The following is a 21,158-nucleotide window of genomic DNA, read 5'->3' as shown; positions in this document are numbered from 1 at the left end:
CGGAATCACTTTGAATTAATATGCGCAACTGACACTTAGCGTGCATTGTTTATCAAAGACGAGACTTTTAAAGAGAGGTTCCGCCGGAAAAAAAATTGGCGGATTGCAAAACAAATGATTGGGATATTGGATTATGCATGGATTAAAAGCTATTGATCCACTTTATATTGGCAAGTATAATGCTCTTTAATCCTTTTTTTCCGATCTAGGAGAACAAACGAATAAAAAAGAAAACAAGGAGCTCTAAGGCAAAACTCTGAGGAGGTCACGGGGCATCGTCAATGCCTCCAAAGCAGTCCTTATTTTATGGCTACCAAATAACCTGATTCGCGAAAACAAGGTAGGTTACCAAGTGTCTTCATTTTGATAATGGTTTACATTAAAAAACTTTCAACACAATGCCAGCTCTCGCGAATTCAATATGATCATTCCCATTTTTCGACCATTAGCACTTAGTTCAGCAGGTCGCTACCATAAAATTTTTACCGTTGTTTGGAAAATTTACCGAGAAATATCTTCAATAAATATTCCTTATTATTTGGTCCATTTTTCACCTCCTTGAATAAAATCTATAACTTGCTTTTTTGTTATCTAGTTCTGAATCTTGCTGATGTATGTAGCGGCTTGCAATAACTGTCAACTGATCATCTTCCATTGTCTTCCTGGTCACGATATATCGAAAATGTGATTGCATTTAATTGTACTTGTAGACTCCTGATGTAGTCTTTTTTTATTTGTCCATTATATTTCTTTCACACAAACTAAGCGCTGCACCGGCATCGCTGAGGTCATGGGTTCGAATCCCGTTCAAGCTTGACTTTTTTAAAGGCTTTCTTATGGCAACTGCTTAAGTTGCGTAGTAACTGCGATGATCTTTTTTGTATTCGATGGCTTCATTGTTCTTCTAAAAGAACAGGCCCCAGGAAGGACCCTTGCGGCACTCCATATTTGATTGTCAAGCTTTCCTTGCGGCACTCCATATTTGATTGTCAAGCTTTCCGATTTTTCTGCCTTATTTTTAACAATTTTGTTTCTGTTTGTTAAGTAATTTTAAACTACTCAAACTGTATGAATGTATGCCGTGGTGAAAAAATAAATAAATAAATAAATAAATAAATAAATAAATAAATAAATAAATAAATAAATAAATTCCCCTAATCCCAGTAATGCTCAAGTTTCTGAAGTAATATTTCATGGTTCGCTGTGTCAAAGCCTCGGCAACGTCTAAAAACACGCCAGTTGTATATTCTTTATTCTCTAATGCTTGCAATATCTTAGTCATAAGTTCTATAGTCGCTAATTTTGGTTGAATGTACTTTGCGAAAACCATATTGACTTTGAAATATTTTGTTCTCCTTATCCCAGCTATTTTAATAATCTTCTTTTACACAATTTTCTCTAGAATCTTACTGAAACATGGTAGACCAGATATTGGTCTGTAATTTGAAAATTCGTTCTTGCTGTTTGCCTTAACTACTGGCGTAACAAGTGCTTTTTTGAGGTCACCAGAAATAATTCCAGTGATAAGGCACTGATTTCCTTTATCACTGGAATTATTTCTGGTGACCTCAAAAAAAAAAAAAAAAAACTTGTTACGCCAGTAGTTAAGGCAAATAGCAGTAATGCCAGTGGCTAAACGATAAATTAGATATTTCTTATAATTAACTTGCCTCAGATTTGCTCTTCGAGTTCCTTTTTTCCACCTTCAGTTTAGATGATGAAAATCTTCGTGCATGTATTTAATATGCAATAGGGATTTTTACCTCATATCATTCTTTTGGCAAACGTTTCCGTCTGTGGATTTGGTTTTCATGCTTTTGGCCAGGGATATGCGCTCATTCTAGGTCATGGTGAACTGTAATGAAAGTTTCTTTTCTCTTTTAATAATAATAATAATAATAATAATAATAATAATAATAATAATAATAATAATAATAATAATAATAATAATGATAATAATAATAATAATAATAATAATAATAATAATAATAATAATAATAATAATAATAATAATAATAATATGTGGTCATGCGTGAGAAAGTGTCTCGCACATTCTGGCCGGGTGCTCTGCACTAGCTCAGAACAAGTATTTGCTCAGACATAACATGGCCTTAAAAGTCCTGTTCTACAAGCTCCTACGTGACCAAGATCTTCTTGAGGAAGTACCACCATGGTACTCGCCAGTGAGGCCAAAGCCGGTGTACAAGTCAGAACAAGTAGAAGCGTGGTGGGATGTAACTGTGTATGCAGATCATCAGGAGGTGCGAGCCAACCGGGTCGATGCGAGGGTTGTGAATCATGAGAGCAAAAACGTCATGACCATAGAGATGAGTTGTCCATGGATTAATAATCGAGAGAAGAAGAGCGAGGAGAAAACCATGAAGTATGGTCCCTTGAGGTGGGAACTGAAGGAGCAATATAAAGGATACGAGGTGCACCAGTATAATATTATCATGGATGTGCTAGGCGGCTGGTCGAAAGAGACAGAGATTAGTGTGCGATCACTGATTGGGCGAAAGACTACTCAAGTCCTAGAGAGAATGCAGAAGGCGGTTTTATCGGCGACGCTGAACATTGCAAGAACTTTCAAAGTAGTAACATGATAATGTTTTATTATACCAAGATTGATAGACCAGCCATGAATAGACCAGCTATGACTTTTATATATTTTTATATATTTTATATTTTCAGACTATGACTTTTATATATTTTTATATATTTTTTATTTTTTATATATGTATATATATTTTATTGATTTATTTACGTGCTATTTTAAGTTTCGCTTGGCTCACAGGTTAAAACGCTACGCGCCCTGTGGTGCTTTCTTATACTGTGCATATAGATAGTTTTACTGCGCATAATAATTATATAATAATTTTATATTTGCTGAAAATGAAGATAATTTTTAGGAGTGCATAGGGTTGTGTTAAGAGTTGGTCATTTTTAATAAAGATCATTATACCAAGATTGATAGACCAGCCATGAATAGACCAGCTATGACTTTTATATATTTTTATATATTTTATATTTTCAGACTATGACTTTTATATATTTTTATATATTTTTTATTTTTTATATATGTATATATATTTTATTGATTTATTTACGTGCTATTTTAAGTTTCGCTTGGCTCACAGGTTAAAACGCTACGCGCCCTGTGGTGCTTTCTTAAACTGTGCATATAGATAGTTTTACTGCACATAATAATTTTATAATAATTTTATATTTGCTGAAAATGAAGATAATTTTTAGGAGTGCATAGGGTTGTGTTAAGAGTTGGTCATTTTTAATAAAGATCATTAAATAATAATAATAATAATAATAATAACAATAATAATAATAATAAGAAGAAGAAGAAGCAGAAGAAGAAGAAGAAGAAGAAGAAGAAGAAGAAGAAGAAGAAGAAGAAGAAGAAGAAGAAGAATGATACATCATATCCTTATCTCGAAGGGGGCTTTTAAAGCTTACTGTGGCCGATAAGGGAAACGAAAGTGTGGACGCCCACGATACTCCAAATCTCTTGTTTTGAGCTACGTCGTGCTAGTCCCAACAATTTCAAGGCGAAACACCTGTCCACGGCAGCTTTCTAGTGTTGCGCGCTAATCATGTGAGGTCTGGCCGACTAACTCACCGTAGTGCTCTGTTTGGATAGAGATCCCCCTGAGAACAAGCTACTTCTTAAACAATTTGGACGGCACATAGGTGCTGATAGTTTTTTTTCTCTCGAATGGAAAAACCTTCTAAGACAGATACTTTCTTCTCTCTATCAGTGAGAAATTGAAGTAGTGACAGTATCAGAGATGCCCACGATAGCAGACGACATGCGTACATTACGCTTTTTAACAGTATTTGTTCTTCTAATATGTTAATTGAGACTGTTATCTGTAATTTAAAATGTATACAACTTTATTGATCAGTTTCACGTTCTATCATTAATACAAACGGCAGGACTGATGCTTACTGCTGTTAAAGAAAGAGGAAAATATATTTTCGAAACTTGTTATCACTGTGGTGTTGCTAATTTTAGCGTTTTGAGTCCCTATGGATGGTAGCCAAAAAGCTAATGAATCTCCCTGAATAAATAACGTTATCAAACAAATTTACATTCCTAACTAAACAAACGGAGAGATACCATGTTTTCTTAATGGCTGTTCCTTCATTAGGGCGCTAAAATATACCAATTAAGCTTTCTATGTTTTCTTAAGTCTGCTATCTTTTCTACATTTGTGCACGCAGGTTTATAGCCCAAGGACTGTTGGAACATTTTTCTTCGTGTAAGAAGTTACCAGTCAGAGTAAGTGGATTGTTTCAGAATATTTAGTGACATTTTCTATTTGGTATTAGGTCGACCTATTAGAGAAATTAAATTAAGTTGACGGCGACAGCAACGCCACAACATGTTCAAAACAGTTCGGTTCCATAGGCTTTCTGCAGGTGCGTTAACATTTGGGAACATTTATTTGCCGTCCTTTTATTGAATTGACCAAATTCAAGGTTTTGAAGAGAACGTGAGCACACGACGATGTTCACTTAACTTGAACGTCGCTCCTATCAATTTAGTCCCTGGGTAGTTTGCCCAGTTGTACAAGTTGAACGAGTTGGAATTATCACGAAGTAACTCAAATCACCTCTGAGAGTTTCGGCCTTGGCGTTACCATCACTGATAACATCATTTTAGTTACAACTCTTCTACTTTGTTGGACTTGCCGGTGTATGGCACAACCTGGCTGGATTTCACAGTTGCCATTTGTTAGTTATTTAATAACGACAAATTTTCGATAATATGCCAGTGCTGTAGGCCCTTGTAAAATATACATATCTTTTCGTTGGTAGCAGATGTTACCGGCACCTTAACGAAACATTGGGACTGGTAAATTTAACAGTTTGATAGTAAAAATGTTATGTTTTACGCCTACAATAACGTTTTAAGAATTCCAACCACTTTTAAACTAAAATAACATTTTTGTAAAGCAGTATTGGGCGAGAATTCATATTTTAACTTTAAGTTATGTTTGATAAACGAGGTAATTACGGCGATCTCATGGAGATTTCCAATATATATCTCTTAATGAAGATTAGAAAATGCCCTAACTAATATCATCACAGAACGAATTGTGCTATTGGAAATTTAACATTAAACATGATGATTTAAGACTCGCGTCGTTATCGTGTCCGACAAGAAACCTTATTTTTTTTCGGTTGAGTTGATTTTCTTGGTTCTTTTCGGATAGAATATATTAAAAAATTCCCTGACAATTAATAGCTGTCTGAAGAGCTGGTGGCGGACAGTTGATTACAAAATGTGAGAGTACGACTGAAAACAACAGCAAAGCAATGGATGACATCCCCCTCTACATATTTCCTCAATCTATTCTCCCATATTCCCTTTAAAATCCCACATTCCCCGCAGTATCTGCCTCGGTCTAGTCCTCCTGAAAGATAATGATAAGATAACCCTAAACGGACAGATCGATTCATGTTGTTCCATTCAATGAAGATAGTTTACGAATTCAAAACAAGACAATTTTATCGCATTTCCACATGAATAATTTGGTGGGGACGAAATGGAAAGAACATCGGGTATTCGACAGAATCTGATACAAGGCCCAATCATGTTCCACGCCTCGTTTTACTTTTGAACTCTCCGTTTCCCTTGGAAAACTCACTGCCATCTACTCTATTCATCGACAGAGTTGTCACGGCAACACAGATCCATGACTAAGAAGACCATAAATAACGCATTTTACACATTTCGTTGGCTATTTCATTTCGCACACAACAACGCAAATTATTCTAACCGTCCTTTGTTAACACGCGTAAATCCCGCTTAAGCCATGCGGAATGTTAGCCACCAGAGAACAAAGATCTTGTTTTCGTTAGAAAAATAAGCATTGATGTTGATCTGTCTCGGTCTGGTCACACACGTACAGACCTGACTCACGTTTTCTATGCTGGTTATGTAATGTCAGTAAGTGTAAGATTACAAAGTGTCCTCCTTTCATAAAAAAAAACCCAGAAAGACAAACAGCCAAAAAGCTTTCCTAAGTGAAAACTTTAAGTAAAAATTGACAATCAAACCTTTAATTTTTTATGAAGTGGATTTCCAGTAACGCTTTTAGGCATAACGAGTTCGACAAAGTCTGCTTCGCCAGAAATGATTTAAGCCAGGAGCCATAATCAGGGATGGAGACCGTAACGAGATACCATTTTGACTTATGAGCTTGTCCCCATGTGTTATACCAAAAAATCTATTTTTAGAAAAAATTGCGCCATCCGCGCGTGACGCGCACGCGTGTAAATGGTCAGGATCGCGCGTTGAGAAATTGAAATTTCTTTCCACCTGTTCAAAATGGCGTCCAAATTTTAAAATTCTTCCAGGGAATATCTCCTCGGTGCCCACATTTAAGGACTTAGTCTCTCACAAGGAAAAGGTAACAATTGAAAGAAGACGGGGAAAGTTGGAATAAAAATATATTGATCAGATTATTGATCACACGACTCTCACAGTAAAGTAAAAAAGGCGCCAAAACAGTGGCGCTGCGTGCGTTGCTATAGTTGAATGAATGAAAAAAGCTTATTACACTATACGGACATGTACTTTTTTTGTACTTTCTGTCACTTTTGCTAGTATGATATGGCTCAAATAGTATCCGAAAATGTCTAAAGTTCAGTTATTTGTTGTTGGAGAAAGTTTAAACAGTTGTGTAAAGTTATGATGCTGCAAAGATGTTACGCAGTTTTCGCAATCTGTCAGCTTTCACTTTTTTCTTGCTCATGTTGAACTGGAAAAGAGCTTTTTGCTGCTTGGAATCAAGTTCCGTGGCCATGTAAAGGAAGAAGGAAAACAACAACCGGCTACATGGATGGACTTTCTAACCAAGAAAAAAATTACGCTAAAAAATTATACCAGCTTTATACCTTCAGCTCTCACATTCGTAAAGCCGCAGCCGGTTTCTTAGCTATAAACAAAGCTTATTACTGATGTCGGGATATAAAACAGTGGAGGATGCATTTGACTGTGACCGACACCGAGTTGAAACATTTGGATTGATACATACTTAAAAATAAAGTAAAAAATTCTTCATGCCAGTGAGTGCGTAAAAAAACGTGACACGATAGCCTTTGACTCGTCTCCTCAAGGACTTACCACCAATTTGAAAAAAATGGTTGAATCTGACTTCTCAGATAAAATTTAAGCTTATATGTATCAGCATTGCGGAGAATACTTTTATGTTTGTACTGAAAGGTTTAATGTTTTCTACTCAGCTAGGAGAATATCCTGGAGTTGTCCCCAATGCTTTAGTTTACAGCTGTAGTTTAGTAAGGTTAGACGGAGGAACTTAAACATGTACACGGTAATTAACATGCTATTTTCACATTCAAAGTATTTAAAAATCATATAATTTTGTCGAAACTGAACTGAACTTTCTTTTCCATTTTCCATATAAGGTAGTAGCCCTACGTAAATTTGCGTGTATCCGCGCGGGTTTATGACGTGAAGAGTGGCACAATTTTTCTAAAAATAGATTTTTTGGTACAACACCACGCTTACGGTCTCCGTTCCCTGATTATGGCTCCTGTTTATGCTTGAGGCTTGACGTTTCCTCTCTGCATTGCAAAACACAATCTGTCAGGGAAAACCTAATTTCTTCGCGGTGAACTTTTTAATAGTACTTCTCAGAACTTATCCTTTCGATTTATCACTTCTAAGGGTAATTTTCTATCTGAAAACGGCATATTTGGGTATAAAACATGTAAACAATATGGCTTATGAAAGAAGCCTTCTTTCCAGTTCAGAGATCATGGGTATGTGACGTCACACTGGTAGAAAGACTCCGTCCCCTCCCTCCTGTCATACACGCAGATAATGGATTCTGATTGGACCGTTCTTGTTGACGACAAAGACAGCAATAGAGGACAAAAATATCCCGGCTTGGAGAGAACAGGGTTTAATCCAGGTTTAATTAATTTAGCTCAAATAACTGCAAGGCCAAGCTGGGTGCGTAGAAATCTTAACACAACAGCGACATGATAGAGACCAAACCGAGAATCAAAAAATTCAGCCGTGGACAGCTGTTTCTAGCTGGCTGGCTTTCGTCAGCACGGTGTAGCACAGCAAAAAGTAGAACAACCAACGCGAGTCAGTTGTCTACCAAATGCACGTGGTAATGACTCCGGATGGACCCAAATACAGACGTTTGCCCACGTCATAGCGCATGACTACGAACAATGAACGGAGCATCTGAAATATCATGTCGCTGTCGCAACAAACTAGGTGAGTCCTTTAAAAATGATTGCGTGGGAGGCTAGAAATGCATCCAGCCGAGAAACGAAAATGGCCATATTATTTGGCTGACAACTTCAACCCTCAAGGTATCATTATCTCTCCTGGTTTTCATCAACGGCCAGGCGTCTCTTATCATAGTCTCGATGCATATGCGTAGCAGTTCACACTTTGTCCAGTGCATTTGCAAAGAAACTCCTTTTCATAACCAGAGTCAAGCTATCATTCCAGTTCTGACGTCACTGATTTCTAATGTCTCTGGCCGGACAGCTACAGCTGGCCCTGAGAGTGTTCACCTTTGAAAGGGTTGACTGAGCTAAGGTCATTCTTGCTGTCACGACTGAGTGTCTTCGAAACGTACGGTCAGTATATTTTGAATGACTCAACAAAGTTCTCATTCTCATTAGTACGTAACTATGGTTTATCTGAATCATCGGCGTACGGGCAAAATTTTGTTGGGGGGGCTGAACATAATTTGCCCGAATGAAACTTGTTGGTCACAGATGCACAAGATGATTCTTTCGTGACGTCAAGTTTTCTTCGCCATACCGTGAGAGCACGGGCATTCAAAATAGTGCAACTATTTTCGGTAAATTGAGATCAACATTTCTAAAATCAAAACCATGAAGCGAGAGATAAAACGTACCCATTTGAGCTCTAAAAGAAGTATGAAGAACGATTACTTCGAGACCCAAATATGTCAATAATCTATGTAATTCTGCATTGTCTTGTTTGCATACTTTCTTTCAATGTTATTAACGGGGATACTGCTAAGTCGGTCTTTCTTGTCCCATTGTGGATCTTAAATTAAAATGTCTTGATGCGGCGAAGGGCGCTGAAAGACCTTTTAGCAGAGCACGAGGTTGCAGGAATTGTGGCCAGGATGGAGGCAACTTTATATAGAACAGGTAAAATGTCATGGAGACCATTTTGATGCATGGTCTTTACCATCACGGGTGCGTTTTTTCTCTGGCATGGGTCCCCGCAGTCGTAGTTTTCAAAGATTGACTTCTCACTGTATAGCACTTCACTATCCACGACTTTGTCAATACTTGTGTAATAACCGATAATACGAAAGTGGTCTTTTGCCGTCTGTTGTGAGCTGTCGTTTGCTGCAGCAGGTGTCTTACCAGTAAGGCCCTGAAGTCGGCATGATGGTCTGGTTCGTGGCACCTTGGCATCTCTGAAGGCAAATTTCGTACTATTGATTCCTATTCTGATTTTTTGCCCTATAACATCAGCATGTGACCACATCTGAGTGAAGCTCTCTTCATTGCGACAATTGCTCAGTGTCTTAACGACAGCATCAGCAGTCTTCTTGGCAGTGATGACATCCATCTGTTCTCCCTGTAGATATCTACTCAAATTATCAGTGTTGGATAAGATGAGCTTCAAAACCATCAAGCCATAAACAAACTTAAAGTCACAAATTGAGTGGAGAAGTGAATTACTTTCGTTGTAGGTCTTGAGATCGCGATCCTTTGGTAAAGTGACCACGCCTTCCATTATCCTCGGCACTTGCTCTACAATCGTGGACAATTCTGGTTAACTGAAATCTGAACGCTGCCCACCAAGAACAATTATTTCCTATTCCTCCCCTCGAATTTCTACAAGTTACTTCTCCCTCCCCCCCTCCCCCTCCCCCTATACAATGTTGATTTGGGAAGTGCTGATTGCCGGGAAACTGTTCGTGACCCACCAAACAACATTGAGTTGGGGGGAGGGGGGCGGGAAAAATATTGTCGTTCGATTGTTTACTTGTAAAAACGCTTGGAAGGGTACGTTTTGCGAGACAGGAATTCGATGCTTTGTCTGCTTTCTCCCTGAGGCACGTGGTGTGGCAACGCGTGATTCGGGGAGCGGGCGGGTTCAAAGTACGAAACTTGATAGGACATGGGTTTTGTTGCATTTTATTTGAGCTGGCTCTGTCGCTGGTTTCATATAGAACTGCTACACCGTGCTGACGAGTTCCAATAAGAACGAAACAGCTGTCCACGGTTGCAGCCCTGTTTTGTCGGTTTCTGTCGGGTTGTTGTCTCGCAAAGTCAACTCTTTCACGTAGTATCAGCCTTGCAGTTTGTGTTACAGTTTATTTTTGGCTGATTAGGTCTCTTGTAGATCCTACGTCAACTGACAGCATTATCGTTCGCGGTCCTTTGCAGTTTTCACGTCTACGTTTTCTTAACCGTTTTGTCCACGATTGTAGCACGGCCCAAATCAAGTTATTAAAAAAATAGAATATTTTTTACTATGTCTTTGCCCTAACGGTACATCCGTTTTGCCCGAATAATACTATTTTTTTTCCGACAGGGGGGGCTGCAGCCCCCCCAGCCCCCCCGCCCCGTACGCTGATGATCTGAATGGACCAATGGCGATCTTTCTTTACTAAATGATCCTTGATATACGGCTTACCTCAGGAAATATATTTTAAGAAGATCCCTCTATAAAGTGTTTTTAACAAACAAACAAAACACACCAACGTGCATATAATGCAATAGTAACAACAACAACACTTTATTATCAAGAGAATATCAACAAAATAATGAATTGACGCTTATGCTACGCGGAATAGTTAACCAGAATTTCTTTAAGATCAAGCAGAGGAACACTCAAATACGACTACCTTGGGAACTGTTATATTGTATTAATGATAATCATTGACCCTAAATCGTAAATAGGGGCGTATTCAGGAATTTTCGATTGAAGAGGTCCAAATGTTTCCTTTTCAATACATATTTGACACTAAGGTAATACCTCTCATAACTACGTTAGACAAAAATCTTAAAATTGCTGTACATCATTACATTTATCTCGCGTGCAGTGCAGTGCAAGATTGAAATTTATGTCAAAGAAATATTTGAAACATTTCTTTCTTATTTCTGGTGATAAACAATTGTGGATTAACAAACTTCGATATCATATATCACGTGAAAGCCAGGCATCAGTCTGACAGAATTTACAGAAGCAAAGGATTTTGCCTCAAGAGGTTTGGTACATTTGAAATATTCGATAATACTTCCTGCTAAACTAGGTTTACAATGTTTTCTCTCTTTATTATGAGAACTAATAATATAATAATAATAATAATAATAATAATAATAATAATAATAATAATAATAATAACAACAATTAATAATAATAATAATAACAATTATTATTATTATTATTATTATTATTATTATTATTATTATTATAGATACGCACGAGTTCACACCTTACAGATCTTCAGAACTTGAATGAATTACAGTGAAATTAAATTTCACCAATGATCAACAAAAATTATGTACGAAAAGACTATAACCTTCAGATTAGCCTATGACCTGTAGCGAAGGATAGCAGGCCATTCCCATCCTAGTTTGTAATCAGGCTTTGCAATATCTTATGTTTGTGGATTTAAATGATTCTATTTTGGGAGATGTACTGAGCCAAAATCGTCAACACATCCAACTTAACGACCGCGACAGGATCCAAGAGTGCCACTTCAGTAATGAGACATGTCAGTTGTTTCTCACTGGATTACTTTGTAGTTGTACCAAAGTTTTTAATTGCGTTCGATCACCGATGGCGAACCCAATCGAACTGCATCCATCTGATTAAGTTGGTTCGGAAACTCATCGTTCGATTGCGTTCGATTACCTACGCCGGGACTGCCTACAATCTAAGGATCAAGCACACAGGATATTCTTATAATCCGTGCTGGTTGGATGTCATGGCTCATTCGCCGCGTTTGTTGTGACACTGGACAGTAGCTACGTTTAGAGACAGCGGAGGGGGAGCGGCTGGGGGGGGGGGGGGGGCTTTAGCCCTCACCCCCCACTTTTTGGATGGTTAAAAAAATATTTTCTTTTATTTTATTTTATTTTACTTAACTATATCCATCACTTACAGAAATAACTTACCTTGCAGATTCTCCGACAAACCCGACAACTTCAGACAGTTTGTCGGCGTAAGTTTTGCTGCAGAACGGACGACTAGATTTCAACTGTGAAATAATGGAATTTCAGCCGTTGTTTCCATTTTCTTTCGTACTTGGATCGGTGTTTCACGAAGATAAAGTTTGATCAATGAATAAGTTCGAGGGAGTTTTTGTACAAAAGCATTCATTTATTTATGAAAGCTACTTATCTCCTTTACGCGTAAATATTTGAAAGGGATAATTATGTACAGCTACGGTCATCCTGGATCATTCAATCCCACTGTCATAACCAACAAAGACGCTCATATGATTTACGGAAACATGAACTACAAAACTCGGTCTTCACAAGCTGCTGGCTTTCACAAGAAAGCAAGTCGAAAATTTCTGTCTCATCAGCCTGATGTGTTGGCCAAATGTAATTAGGGCCAGACTGAAGCATTGACCCCTTTCTTAAAAAGGAAAGAAAACATGTTTTAGTTGATGCTATTAAAAGTTTACATCAGTGTTGACAGTTTTTTTTAAATGTATTTCTCGGCCATTTCAGAAAATCTCCCCGGGGGGGCATGCCCCCGGACCCCTCTAGTTGTCTCATGCTAACACGTTCGCTTTAGCCTCCCTACTCCAAAACCCGCTCCGCGGGCCCTGACGTTTCGATTTGTCGGAAACAACCTCTGAAGTGAAAAGCAAATTACTGTAAACTGTTTAGTGTATTTTAGTTTTGGCTACGTCTTCATTAGTTTTGGATGGTCGCTACCGACAGTGTTTCTTTTCAGTTAGACAACAAGTCATGTTGATTCTCGCTAGACTGCTTGTACTAAATTGCAGTCTGTTTCTCTCGAGTTTTCTGTTGCGGCTTGAATAGAGCACGTGGTGAGGGGAATTGTCTTTTGTGATCGCGTTTGGCTGGTTTAATACTCTGCGAACACTAAGTGAAAAGGGGGACTGCAAGCAGTCTATTTTCGTGCAACGTTTTAATTTACGCAGGATCTTGTATAATGATTCGTTTTAGCACAAAAGAGCTTTAAAGCCATTTAACATTGATAGTGCATAACTACTGATAAACACTAACGAATTGAAATAGTGTCGGGGGAGTGGGGTAAGGGGGGGGGGGGGGGTGGTGGCTGTGTATACTCGGGGACACCCAACGAGACTTGTCGCTTTCTGTTTTCCAAGAACGTTTTTGGGCCTTCAAAGAGATATTGGTGTGCTCTAACACGATTTGATCTGTTTGGATTCTTAAGCTGAATTTTTTTAAGTACCGTAAACTTTTAGGGACAAATCTTACAAGCTGTTGTTTGCCAAAAAACCTAGCTGGCCTTATTTCGCTGTCAAAATGACCTTCTTCATCCTTTGGAAGACAAAAGGAATTCATTTTTAAGTTTCACGTGAAAATACACTAAAGAAAACGCTAGTTTTACCTCAAAATTCAAAACGAATTTCTGAAGCTATTTGGGCTATCGGAACGGATATTCACCGAAATGATACTGTCCACAGCTCAAAACCCTTGTCCTATTTTAGACCACAATTAATTGTTGTGCCTTATTTCATGAGGTTGACAAATCCTCAAAGGCCGGAATAAATCAGGGCAGTTCATGACAACATAGGTAATATATGGGAGTACCCTCCCCCCCGGAAATTTCTCCTTGGCGTCTCCACGCAACAAGTAATTTTCAATCCACCATTGAGCAACGTCTGCTGTGTGACCTGTTGTTTAAACCGGATCGTCTGTCGTGGGAAAGACATAAATAGCTGTAACGTTATATTAGCAGAAGAAGAGGCTATGGTATGATAACGCCTATAAAGACATAATGCTTTATTGCCTATTACTATATTCAAACAATGATCAACTTTTGTAATCTTTGACTGATTAACTTGCATCAACTAAATTCACTAACCAGTGAACTCAACAGAGCGTGATTCTTGATCGATGCTCATGACTTTTGCCAACTGACAATGAAGATGTTTTTAAGTTCTTTAGTTTTTCGGTGCAAATGTCAGTACACTTCCGTCCAAAACGGCAGAGTCGCCGCCGGCTGCTTTAGGTTACCAAGTTAACGCGGAAAGTTTTTGTGTGGAATGTATAAATGTCTATATTAACATTTATATACCAGCCTATTTAAACGGGTTATTTCTTTATTTATAGACGGTGAAAGGAACAGTACACAGGAGATCGCTCAGTTTACTCATTTGGTGCAAGTAGTAAGGGATAAGGTAAGTATTAATAATGAACAGGGAACTGAAATGAATGACATGGACGAAAATATTCCTAATATCTAAGCATTTAACAATTAGTCACCGAAGCGGAGATGGACAGTAGTGGATGTTATTAACCACTATTCACCGACGCCGAGGTGAATAACTGCTTTTTTACATGCCAAACAACCAGTTATCCAGCCTTAATAAGTCGCTTTATTTCTGACCACGAAATGGTGAAATTTCGCACGTGAAATGCAGGACAATGCTGGGAATTGAATACACCACTGTAGCAAATACTGTGCGAAGTTTGAGAAGCCAATCAGAGGAGAGAGAAAAGCACTGTCCACTGGTTTAGTATATCATGTTATTCAATGGTATGACAAAATTATAACGAAATTTCTTAGTCAGTTTTTATATCTTCAGTCTTTAATAGTTTGGCAATACGGACAAGTATTGACAGGAAAACCCTAAACGGGAGCTACGTCCCTCACTGAAGGGTTACTTAAGGCCTACACTAAATAAGCATACAACATAAGTACATACATACATAATCAAGTGGAAAATATGTACAGTATTAAACTAGAAATATAATAAAAGAAGAAGAATAAATCAAGAGAATGTAGTAAATGTAGTAATATCCTTCTTGTGTAAAAAGGATTTAAGGCGATCATTAAATTCGTTTAAAGATTCGGTTTTTCTTAAACGCAATGGCAGATGATTCCATGATTAAGCTACTCTAAAGAAATATGAAAATTAAAACATTGGTTCTTGCATATCTAATTCATTTTGACATGTAATTTTAAAACATGCCTGAGATAATGTTTAGAACTGTCAGCTGTCCCAAGATAATTAGACAGATCCAAGTCGTAAAGGCCCATCATGCACTTAAAAAGAAAAACTAAGTCCATTAAAGGTCTCCTCGAGGCCAAGCAAAGAAGATTCAGCTCCTTAAGTCTCTCTCCGTAAGGCCTATCCTTTATAATCAATTTTGTAGCTCTTCGCTGAACTCTCTCAATTGTGTCAATCAAAAACTGAGGCAGGCAAATTCAATATGTGGTCTGACTAGATGAATGTATAATTTAAGTAGTGCTTGGGGTTGAGCACGAGTACCGCAAGCTCTCTTGATCAAACGTAGGACTTTTTTTTTTGCGGTGTTTACTTTGGCCATGATATTTTTATGCCGTGACAGTTTGTGACTTATCAGCAGTCCTAAATCTTTTTCTTCTGTTGACAATGGCATACGAAGACTTTTGAAAACATGTAAGCTTGGACTAGCCCAAAGTCACAGTGAAACAACCACATTGTATTAACCTAATTGCTCAAAAACTGCTTCCTAAAAACAGTTTTAGTATAATTTTATGAAGTGAAAAAGACAACAAACGCAATTTCTCGCAATCGTTGGCGTCTTCGAAGTTGCTGAAACAAATGGCTCATGTCCAATGGAAAAAAAATCACTTCTTGTGACACAAACACGACCAAGATCACCGAAAAAACTTTTTATGCGATAAAATGTGTTTAACTATGTACTGAAAGTTTTTACTAAATTATTCCATCAAGAGGTAACCTTGGTTTTCTTAATTTTAAGAAAACGTATGAATATACATACTAGGTCGGCGAAGCATTCTTTTCTTTTAGGAGATAACATATGAACAGCGGATGCCTATTGTTTTTACAGCCAATCCTATGCTTCGTGGTGGCTGCTCCCGACGGGTACCCACAAGTCTTCTTTGTTCCTTGCTTTAATATATTATAATTACACTGCGTATCTTTAGACCATGACTTAAGAAACAAGAAAACACACGGCCTCAACATGAAAATATGGGGATGCCTCACCAAAGCTCCGATAAAGCCGTGTTTCATTTCGTTACAAGCTAAATTCATTCGCGACGAGTTCAACAAACTACAGAAATTATACTCAAATACTATTGGCGATTGAAATTTCTTGAGTTTTTCATCAGTTCCCGTTTGTATTTAATCGTTTTGCCCGATCTAGAATTAGTAAGCTTTCGCGAGTTCTCTTTGTAAGAGACATTCACCTACAGAAACTATGTATTTCGACTATATCGCGGTATATGACTCTTGATATATGTCACTGATATGTGCAGCTTTATCATAAAACTACGTTTCCATTGTAAAATATCAGCAAAGCATATATGATAAATGAAATGGCGACTTGGATTAAATGATATAAAGGAAACAAACTCGGAAAAAGATTCTCTGCCTTCCCAACGGGAGTCTCACCCATGACCTTTCAGGTGCCGGTTAGATGCTCTACCACTGAGCTATGTTGGACACATGGTGAGCAGAGTAGATCACTAATTAAGATGTTTCTTTAAATCCATTGTAAAAAGGAAACCACTGTGTAACTTTGGAAAAAAATTGTTATCTTGGCTCAGCTCGGCCATACTTCTGTGACTTCTTTGCGCCATCGCTGTCGTTGTTCTTGATGGCCACGGTCAGAATTGATTAAGCTCAAAACAACGTGCGACTCGGTAAGAATTATCATTAATAATATCATTCAGGGTGCCGAAATGAAGGGAGTGCGGAAAAAGTGCTGATCTAACCCGATATAACTGTGGTCTCTCTTCAGTAAGATTGAGCGTAATTTCCCCCGATCCGATTCATCCTAAATTATTTCTATAGAAAGGAAACATCGAGTAAAGAAATAAAACTAATCAGAATTCTGTTAATGTGACTCCCAACTTCGAGGCAACGTTCTTTATGTTCGTATCCAAGACGTGCAGCCTTTTAAATTGTTTAGGATATCCACATAAACTATTTTGTTCCTCATCAGAATTTTTCACTAGAAACGGTTCTAAAAGTATATATCTTAAAAGTCTGAAAAGTGACTCTGACATCTAAAAAAATCACCCTCCAAAAGATAACTTCGAACGCATTCCAACTACAAAATGGCAGTTTCGAGAAATATTCAAGGCTTGCTTGGATTTATTTATTCATTCATTCATTTATTTATCAGTTTACTGACTAATTTGTCGAAGGTTGTAGCATCTTTTCTCTTCTTTTGCGAGGGAGCTGATATAAAACGAAACTGACATCTTATGGGAATGCATGGGTTTTCTTTCCTGAGTAAATGAAAAATTTAAATAGTTACGTTTCTTGTGATTTTTATTACTTTCTAGTTCTACTAGCTAATTCAGTTACAAACAGTGATGATCTAAAAACCTTTGATTTGACAAACATATACACATAATCTTTCAGGGGAGAGCGCAATGCTCACTATCAGAACTGCAAAACTAAATGAAGTTTAAAGTTACTGATTTATTAACTGTATGTTATCATTAACATAAATAGAATAATTATTCGTCTCTTTCATGATTTTGAAAGACACATAATAATGTTCCAGGATGGAATTTCATTTGACCGTGCTGTAAGTTTTCTTGGCCATTTTTGTGATTCGAAAACAAAACTGCTAATATATCTTTTATTTTAGAATGGGGAGTGTTTTTCGATCTTTTTATTGGAGCACGAAGAGGGTTCCTCATCTTGTAAAGTTGAAACTATCTTTAAAAATTTTCCGCCAACTGTGTATGCGCCAATTCATCTTAGATGACTAGGCAATCCAGCGTCACAGGATTGTGAATTTTTTTTGACCCATTGACCAGCATAGATCAAATATTCTCTCTTTTTTTTTCAGAGGCTATCTATCTTCAGCAGCGCCAACAGGAACGTCAACATAGGCGCAGCAGCACCGAACCACAGAGCAGTGTGAAGAAGCTCCTGTTTAACTCAAAATGTCCAATAACACTGGTTTAAAAACGAACATTTCCAACATTTCAAGTACAACAGCCGGACCGGTTGAACCAGAAGCCCCGCAACAGACGAAACAAGATTACCACATCCTCCAAGAGGTACTTCCAATTGCAGTTGTTATCGTCCTGGTTAACAGCCTTGTGTTCTACCTTTTTCTCAAACAAAAGAAACTTCGTAGCCCTACCAACTGTCTCCTTCTGAGCTTGGCTGCGTGCGACTTTATGACTGGCTTTATTAGTATCCCTTTGTTTATAGCTGTTGTTATGCGAGTCGTAAAACCACCTGAGTCTGTCCACTTTGGACTCTTTATCGTCGTCTTCAATAACGCATTAGCCATATCAGCTGCATACCATATTCTCACCATCACACTAGAACGGTATTTTTCTATCATGAAGCCGTTTGTTCATCGCCTGGTGACCAAGAAATCCATGTTCAAGGTTGCCTCACTGGTTTGGTTTGTTTCTACCGTCTTCGCCTTAATGCCGTACGCATGGTATTCAAAGAGGTTAACAGATCCTGTCGGCTACCGGAAGACTCAGTTTGGCTATTTAGTATTTTGTTTGATTTTTGTGTTTTTAGTTCCGTGTATCTTGATCGTAGTTTCTCAATTCTTTATGTTCAAAACCATCGCCAAACGCGGTGGGCGCAGCCTGACTTGTAGAGATGCCTCCCAGCGGAAAGTGAGAAATGACAAAAAGTGCCTCATTATATTTGCCTTAATGGCTGTCATTTACTTGGCCTGTTGGCTGCCGTGGTTTGTGCTTTCTCTTTATTTTTCCCTTTGGTTTCCACTTAGTCAGCAAACCTGGGAAGTCTTGGAAAACCTGGCGCAGGTGTTTGGTATTTTTCGCTTTGTAACTTCTGCTGTTAATCCGGTGCTCTACACCTTCTTCAAAAGGGACTTTCTTGATGCATTTAAAATGATTATCTTAAAGAGAAGACCACCCAAACGAAACAAGACGTTAGTTTCTCACAGGAAAACCTTGATTCCTTTTTCAACTTGTTCCAGTAAAGATACCGAGGAGATAGAATACACTACTGTCTTGTAAACACGTCAAGTACTGTTCTATTTTTTTTTAAGCAAAAAAATTCAGCACGTTTTGATTGAATAGATAAACATATCTCGATTTCAAACGAAGCCTGATCCGCGTAAAGGAAAAGTAAGAAACAGCAGTTTCCATGGAGACTGAGCGCGGTTGTATGTACTTCTTGGCTCAATTCTTTAAATAGGCGACATGTTTTCAACTGATGAAGCTATCACCGACCGATTTCTCCCAAGGATAACCAAAATAATCAAACAAACAAAACAAAACAAATAATAAATAAATAAATAAATGATAAATAAAATGAAAGAAAATTTTAAAAGGAAGGCAGAGATTGAGAGATAGTGAGATGATTATTTCTGTTGGTAGATATGTTTTCCTTATTATAGTTGAAAAAAAGTAGTGTAAGTTAATGATAAACAAAATAATGTATATCACCGAATTGCTACAGTAAAATGCAACAATATAAGGTTCCTTTGTATTTGTTGCCTTGAAATAGTGCTCGGGCACGAGTTCTAACTAGTATGTGTCCAGTAGTCAGGTGGTAGTATCAGTAGTCATGTGTATCATTGCTGAACGCCTTGTACGATCGATAAACAAAACAAGTGTATCATTGATTGCTATCGACTATATCGATGAAATCAATGTCAATCTAATTAATTTTAAGGACATCAAGGAACTGGTTGATTGATTAATCAGTACCAATTTTAATCGATTGGCTACGCTTGTCTTTCAGCACAAGCAGCGAAATGGGAATGATATAAAAGATTTTAAGATTGGGTTATATTTAGGACTGATTCAGTGTTGACATTCCCTCCATGTTTATGTATATCTGAGCTGACTGGATGGATATTAATTAAAATTTGTGTTACAATGTTTTTGTAAGAGATAGCTTGATAGTGATAATTAATAACTTCCTAACCGATTAAGTAAAAACAACAACATAAAAAATAAAAACGCGCTTATTCTTGAAAACAAAAAAAACAAACAAAAAAAGAAACCAAAACAAAACAAACACTATTTATTTTTTATCCCATCTTTGCATTCATATAGCTGGAAGACCTGTTATGTCAAAATTTAATATGACAGGATTGTTCCGAAGGTAAATATTTTCTAAAAAGAATGACAGCGACCCGATCCGTTTTGACGGAACACCGCAATTTGAGCAGTTTACGTCTCCGAGGATGAAATTTTCTTGGGATTAGACATAAACAACCGCCATAGCTCGTTTAAAGGGCGTCTGGGAAACCGGAATAATGAGTAGCGAATAGTAATCGAACAGTGACGAACAGTGGCGAATATTGACGAGTAGTGACGAATAATTGCGAAGGGTAACCAATAGTTCCGAATAGTAATCGAACAATGACGAACAGTGGCGAATATTGACGAGTAGTGACGAATAATTGCGAAGGATAACCAATAGTTCCGAATAGTAATCGAACAATGACGAACAGTGGCGAATATTGACGAGTAGTGACGAATAATTGCGAAGGGTAACCAATAGTTCCGAATAGTAATCGAACAGTGACGAACAGTGGCGAATATTGACGAGTAGTGACGAATAATTGCGAAGGGTAACCAATAGTTCCGAATAGTAATCGAACAATGACGAACAGTGGCGAATATTGACGAGTAGTGACGAATAATTGCGAAGGGTAACCAATAGTTCCGAATAGTAATCGAACTGTGACGAACAGTGGCGAATATTGACGAGTAGTGACGAATAATTGCGAAGGGTAACCAATAGTTCCGAATTATCGCGAATGGTGTCGATGAATAGTGGGAAAAGAACAGTAAAAAGTAATGAAGAAGAGTCGCAGTAGTTCCAGTATATTCTTTTCAGTCCAAAACTGTCCAGTAACTTTTGATTATTTTTATATTTTATACCATTTCAGCATGCCAATACCGATGGAACGAAGAAATCCCTGATGGTATTTAGGTGTGTTAA

At 37.7% G+C, this 21,158-nt stretch overlaps 2 protein-coding genes across 3 annotated transcripts; both read left to right on the top strand.

The window, feature by feature from the left end:
* Positions 1–110: 110 nt before the first annotated feature.
* On the top strand, positions 111–20,088 carry LOC146454696 (neuromedin-U receptor 2-like). 2 transcript variants are annotated; one of them, XM_085095064.1, is made up of 4 exons: positions 111–340; positions 4,237–4,294; positions 14,344–14,411; positions 18,052–20,088. In XM_085095064.1, exon 4 carries the CDS (start codon positions 18,149–18,151, stop codon positions 19,214–19,216), a length of 1,068 nt encoding a protein of 355 aa, XP_084951190.1. In that variant the 5' UTR covers positions 111–340; positions 4,237–4,294; positions 14,344–14,411; positions 18,052–18,148; the 3' UTR covers positions 19,217–20,088. The 2 variants fall into 2 exon arrangements, with proteins under 2 accessions (XP_084951190.1, XP_084951191.1); XM_085095065.1 differs by lacking the exons at positions 111–340; positions 4,237–4,294 and adding an exon at positions 13,412–13,983.
* On the top strand, positions 2,100–2,708 carry LOC146454697 (uncharacterized). The gene has a single exon (XM_085095274.1). It carries the CDS (start codon positions 2,106–2,108, stop codon positions 2,601–2,603), a length of 498 nt encoding a protein of 165 aa, XP_084951400.1. The 5' UTR covers positions 2,100–2,105; the 3' UTR covers positions 2,604–2,708.
* Positions 20,089–21,158: the final 1,070 nt, after the last annotated feature.

The sequence above is a fragment of the Pavona decussata genome, unplaced genomic scaffold (assembly GCF_977016875.1).
Source record: "Pavona decussata unplaced genomic scaffold, jaPavDecu1.1 SCAFFOLD_300, whole genome shotgun sequence".
NCBI classification, from domain to species: Eukaryota; Metazoa; Cnidaria; class Anthozoa; order Scleractinia; family Agariciidae; genus Pavona; species Pavona decussata.
This window is presented reverse-complemented; position numbering and strand designations above follow the sequence as displayed.